This window comes from Emys orbicularis, chromosome 14 (assembly GCF_028017835.1).
Source record: "Emys orbicularis isolate rEmyOrb1 chromosome 14, rEmyOrb1.hap1, whole genome shotgun sequence".
NCBI lineage: Eukaryota > Metazoa > Chordata > Testudines > Emydidae > Emys > Emys orbicularis.
The window spans coordinates 28,780,242-28,786,335 of NC_088696.1; the positions used below are offsets into that span (position 1 = coordinate 28,780,242).

A 6,094-nucleotide genomic window follows, 5' to 3' on the forward strand; every position below is an offset into this window, starting at 1 on the left:
TAAGGTTATATCTAAACTTTGCTACATAAACATTGGCAAAAGGACAAGAAACTAAATCCCTGTTGTTTAGAGGGTAAAACGGAGCTATGGGAACTACCTGTCAATCTCCTCTTCGGGGGTCTGGCATCTAAGGGGACAGGGGAATAGGGTTAGCAAAAGAAGCAAAGCTGATAAGGCAAAGCTAAAATAAACTACTAACTTCCTGCTATGCGACCAGTAAGACTCAATTCGGGGGTCACTGGCAAGATATTGAAGTACATATTGTGATCTGAACCCTGTCACCTTTCAATGGAAGGAAGCTAGCAAAGGTTAAAACAGCTAACACTTAGGTAACTCCTAGCACCACTCATACGAACTTTCTTGACTATATGCTCGTGTATCAACCACTTCACTTGTATTTTCCAATTTTTAATTCTTAAAGAAGATTTTACAGGATACAAATGTCATGCACCTTAAATGGTTAGAAAACCCCCCAGCAATCAGTGCTTTCTTGGGTGATTCTTCATCAGCGAATATCTGTTTTGCTTTTTACTAACAATTTCAATAAGCTTAACTGTATTTTTCCCCTAATAAGATTGCTTCAGTAAAAATGACTGTTTCCACATATGGTTAAAACTGACTTGCACAGAAAACTTGAAGATGGTTAAATATATGAAAAGCACAGTCTGTAGATAGCTAGTTGTGACTTATCAGCACACGTTATATTAGGTGCATGATAAACAAAATAAATCTGGGAGAGTTGGAGAGAAAGAGTGAGTGTGAAGGGAAACCCACACAACATGGGCCCGATTTCACATTTTGTATGCCAGTTTAACCCCACTGACTTCAGTAGAACTACTTCTGACTTACATCAGCGTAAGCAATATCTGATAAGGCCCACTACATCTAGTGCACTGCCTTGCAAAAATGTAAGAAATATATATAAATTGTAATCAAGCCTGATCAAATACAGTTATCTCACAGATTATGTAATAAGCTAAAAGAAGCCTGACTAAACATGTACTCCTTCCAAGTATTCGGTCTTGCAAGTGTTATTAAATAAACAACAAAATAACCATAGTTTTTAATAGCTGCCTGGGCCCACAGGTCATTCTGGGAACCATCTAATGCTACAGTGAATAATGAAATTCTATTATTTACTAACATCAGATGAACTGATTCCTCTGTATGGAAGAGGAGCAAGTATTATATCTGCAGCAAATGCTAGCTGCATTGCTCTTATGATAGAACCTTTGCCTTGAAAAGCTATGCTCCAAAATAATATTCTGTTGTATGATTAGGCCAGGAAGCGCCTACAATCTAAAAAACCTCCAAAAACCAAAAACCACAAACCAACCCCCAACAACAACAACAAAAAGAAAAAAGAAAAAAGAAAAAGCTCAAAATGTAATAAGAAAATATCACATAATCTCAGTTATTAACAAAAAGAAATAATCCAACTGCCTTTTGTACATTTTCCACCAGTAATTAGTTACTTGTTGAATATCATTTATGTCAAAAGTCGCTTCTATTAGTCTGATTTCTGTCCTGCTTATGCCAGTACAAAGGTATTATGCGTCCACATTCACAGGATATAATGAAGCCAAGCTTCCTTATTCAATGACTGCACCAAAAATATATTTGAAATATTAAATCTTCAGAGTAAGGATGTACTGCATTGACCCTAAACTTTGAAAGAAAGTGTTCTAAAAAAAAAAATCAAATGTATGTTTCTAAGACATGGATGAAGTTTCTTTTCAAACTACTTTCTATTGACCCTTAACTGTGAATACATCAGAGTTTCCTAAACTAGAACTCAAAACAGACACGACAAATTTTTGACAGAAACATGGTTTTTCATTTATTCTCTTAAATATTCCTTCATTTCACATTATTGCAAGTGTTGTTAAAGTAGCAGCGATGCCAAACTGGTCTGATTCCCGAAATTGTAACGGAGCTAACAAACCTGAATTCACTGCATCCAAAAAAAAAAAAAAAAAAAAAAAAGGAATGGGGATTTTTGTTTGTTTTGTTTTTTGCAATTTTGAGGCATATCACGAAAAAATGTTTCACACCTATCTCAAATGTATCCACTATAAATTTAAGAACTTCTCAAATGCATAAAGCATTCCTTTAATTCACTTCTTTAGGGTTAGTTTTATACTAATATTGCAACAGCATTCTAAATCCTGTAACACTATTACAAAACATACCCTCCAGGCAATGTAGTCAAAACTTATTGTCCAAGCATGTAAAACAGTCATAACCTAAAACATTTACTACTGAAAGGAGGGAAAAGGCTCCTAACAGGGTTTCTAATAACCTACTGCTTTTTCTAGAGAACCAACATTTAAAAAAATATATACAAAAAAACCTTAATTATTTACTTAGTTAACTTAAGTTACTAGCCAGGAAAACCAAATGAAAGATTATCTAAATGCCATTATTTTAAGTAAAATCCAACTATTTTAAGTACATCATTTAGCAACAGGCAAGAAAGCTTCTCAGTTAACATTCCTTTCTCACACCCCCAGTGTCTTGCATCTGAAAACGTGCAAAAATCAGATCAAAAGACTAAAAATAGCAAAGAAAAAACGGGGTGAGAGTGTAGGCAAGATTTTATTAAGATACTTGAAGGTGCTTTTATCAGTGTCCTTTAGCAACAAAATTTTTAAAAATAAAGACTTTGTCAAGAGATGCAATTAAACAAATTGAAGATGTGAAAAATAGCCCTTTGATTCTCCAGCAAGATAAGTTAACTTCCATCTATGCTTTCCCTCTTTGCTTACTTTGTAAAGTTCAGAGCTCTTTTTAGGGCACTGGTGAAAGGATAAATAAAACCTAACCTTTCCCCAACTCATGCTTGAAATTTCAAAGCTGAAGGGAAAAAAAACATTTCAAGATAAAATAAGTGTCTTCAAGTGAAATTAAATTCATTGAATTGAACCCGGTGGCAAAAGAGCAATGCATCCAAACACATGAAAATTCACCTCACCACCCCAAAAAAGTACAAATAAAAATAAAAAAACCAAAATGTTTCCTTCCAGAAATCAAAATACTTCACAGAAACTTTTAAACGGTTACAAGAAATGGGTGCTATTTATTTATTATGATAATGATGATGCAAAGAAAGGTGTCTCAATATTTAAAAAAAACCTGAATGATAACAAAGCTACCATAACATCCTTCCAGCTTTCCCAGGGAGACCCGATTTACTCTGCAGCTCTTGGTATCTTAGGTTACATTTGTTCCCAAACTCCTCATCAGCCCCCGTGCAACTTGGGGGGAGGGAAAGGAAAGGGGGAGCTGATAAATGGAAAATGAATTAGGACAGTTCAGAGATCACAGCTCCCATGTCCCCAAACCTACCTCAGTGGCGACCCTGATATGCATGGTGCTGAAAAGGGGGGTGGGGGGTGTGTGGAAGAGGGTTGTTTCCTGGCTGCTGCTTTAATGACTAATGCAGGGGGTTAATGGGGCTGAGGGAGAGCAGCTCCGGGCTCCTCTCCATGACTCACATCGCACACTGGCACCAGCTTCTGGCCAAGTCCCTCCGCAGCCAGCACTGTGTTCGCTTTAGGAGCGTGGAGGGTTTGAAAAGAGGGACGAGTTAGAGCTTTTCTCGGAGAAGAAAGGGAACCCAGCACACCGAGCGGCTCTGAAAGTTAGCTGGGGAAGCCAAAGGTGCTGCCTAGCCTCGGGGCTGATGAGTGCCATCGTGCCCAGCCCCAGCCCGGGAAAGGAAGGAAAAGGAAACGAGTTGGTTTCATCCCCATCCGATTAGCCCTGAACACCGCATTACCCCCCAGGGCCAGGACAGAGGGAATCGCTCTGACCCCTCCAGCTTCTTCTTCTTAAAAAGAAAAAAAAAGAAGAAAAAGAAAAGAAGAGATTTTGGCTGAGATCTCAGCCACACTCTCCTACCCACCAAAAACTGCCACAATTTCCAGTCTCAGGAAGTGCCCTGCAGAAATGAAAGACGAGGACCCCCCCCCAACTTTCCTCCCACATCTATATTATCCATATTTACAGCCAGCCTCTTGAACGGACACCCGGTAACCGTTTTCATGTAACTTCCTGAATGGCCTGTTTATCCCCCGCCCCCCTCCCATTTCAAAATCTGCCCCAAGGTGTGGGTCCCGCTGGTGCGGGAGCAGAACTGCCCGGCCGTGGAGAAGATCCACAGGGAGCCAAACGGGGGGCAGGATCCCCCTCCCGGGCTCCCTCGCAGCTGGTTCTGAAGTGAACGCATCCGCCGAGGTGCGCTGGGCTGGGGCCCGGCAGGAGAGCGGGCCTGCCTTTGGGACACAGGACGCGGAGACCCTCTGCCACCTTCACCCCCGGCCCTCGAGCCTCATTGATCAGCCAGGCGCGTCCCAATCGCCCACTTTCTTACTTGGATTTTCCCTGACCACTTGCCCCCGTCCCCCAACCTCCCCCCCTGCCCCCTCAGCCGGTTTATAAAGTGCAAGCAGACACAGGTACAAGCACCCCCCCCCTTCAATAAAACTGCCTTTCCCTGCACCAACGCAGGGCTTCTGGACCTCCTTTTTTTTTAAAAAAAAAAAAGAAAAAGAAAAGAAGAGATTTTGGCTGAGATCTCAGCCACACTCTCCTACCCACCAAAAACTGCCACAATTTCCAGTCTCAGGAAGTGCCCTGCAGAAATGAAAGACGAGGACCCCCCCCCCCAACTTTCCTCCCACATCTATATTATCCATATCCATATCCATATCCTTTTTTTTAAAAAAAAAAAAAAGGTCACAGGCTCTCCAAAGCCAGCTACAGAGCAAGCCACCCGGGTTCCTCCTTTACCGGCCCCAAAGGAAGAAAGGAAACAAACAGCCACCCCACAACTAAAGGCCAGCCGCAAAGCCGCCCTCGCTGGAGCCGCTGCGAGCCCGGATCCCGCAGATGCCAGGCGGCCAGAGCGAAGAGCGAGAAAAGTTACCAGGGACAGGGAGGGAGTCAGCCAGCGCGTCAGTGCAGCGAGAAAGACTTTTATCTCCAGCACGCAAACTTTCTCCCCCCTTTAAAAGTGGGGTTTCAAATGCTCCGGAGGCGAGGGCTGCCTGGCAGCGCAGGTTTCCCAGCCATAGCGGGACTCCAGGGGGAAAGGGGGCAGGCAGAAAAAAAAAGTAGGAAAGGGGCTCTTTCCTTTTTTATGGGGGGTGGGCGCAGAGAGTAAGTGCGGTCAGGTCGGTGCATCCTTAGAAAGCACAAACCCAAACCTGACTTTTGTCCCGCTCCTCACCAGCCTCTGGGGTGTGGACTACAGAGGGGGTGTGGGGGAGAAATCCATCTCTTCTGGGGTCAGACTGCCAGATCATCAAAAAAAAGGGGAGGGGGAGAGAAACACACAAATGCAACAAACACAGGAAACAGAAGGTTAATAAAATAATACAAACCCATCCTCAACAAGGGCAAAAATAGTAATATTAAAAAAAAAACCACAACCAAAAAACTCCGGCAGCTCCAGCGCTCTCTTCCCTTTCCCGGTGCAGTTTCCTAGCTGTCTCTAAGGTAAGTTGATCTATTTTGCGGGTGCGTGTTTGTGTTAAAATGTGTGCGAGAGAGAGATGGGAAGAACTCACCATTTCGCTGGGATAATAAGGCCAGCTCGGGGTCGGACTGGAAATGCTGAGGCTTCGCCTGCTTCCTCCGCGACATGCTGGCTCAAACATCAGCTGGGGCAGAATAAAAAATTACTAAAAAAAAATCTTCTCAAAATTACGGAAATCGAGCCTCCCCCCTCCCCAAGCCACGCCGCACCGCGCATGTGTCTTGCTATAATTATGATTATCAATAATGCATTGCGATTAATCATAGAGGGGCTCTTTGAAAGGCGATTGGCACATGGCCAGCTCTATTCAAACCCGCTCGCCTTAATCAATTAGGCGCTGATTTGCTGGAGACCCTTGTCTCTCTGCAGCTCCCACCCAATGAGTCGATCCATGTGGCAAGAGAGGGGGCTGGATTTCCCCAAAGCTGTTTGGATACAGTTTAACCCTCTTAGCAACCAGCTGGGACTGTTTCACGCCATCCCTGTTACTATAGGAATGTGTCGAAAGCCTCTGCCCGCCCCCCGCTCGCTGCTTGTCCCAAGCTCCTGGGT

The 6,094-nt window shown here is 43.3% G+C and overlaps 1 protein-coding gene across 1 annotated transcript in view; it reads right to left on the reverse strand.

Annotated features, from left to right (window-relative positions):
* The window catches only part of SALL1 (spalt like transcription factor 1), a 14,724-nt gene extending 9,075 nt beyond the window's left edge, over positions 1-5,649 (reverse strand). The window contains exon 1 of the mRNA XM_065416597.1: positions 5,574-5,649. Within this exon, the coding sequence (XP_065272669.1) occupies positions 5,574-5,649 (76 nt within the window). The remainder of the gene's footprint in view (positions 1-5,573) is intronic.
* Positions 5,650-6,094: the final 445 nt, after the last annotated feature.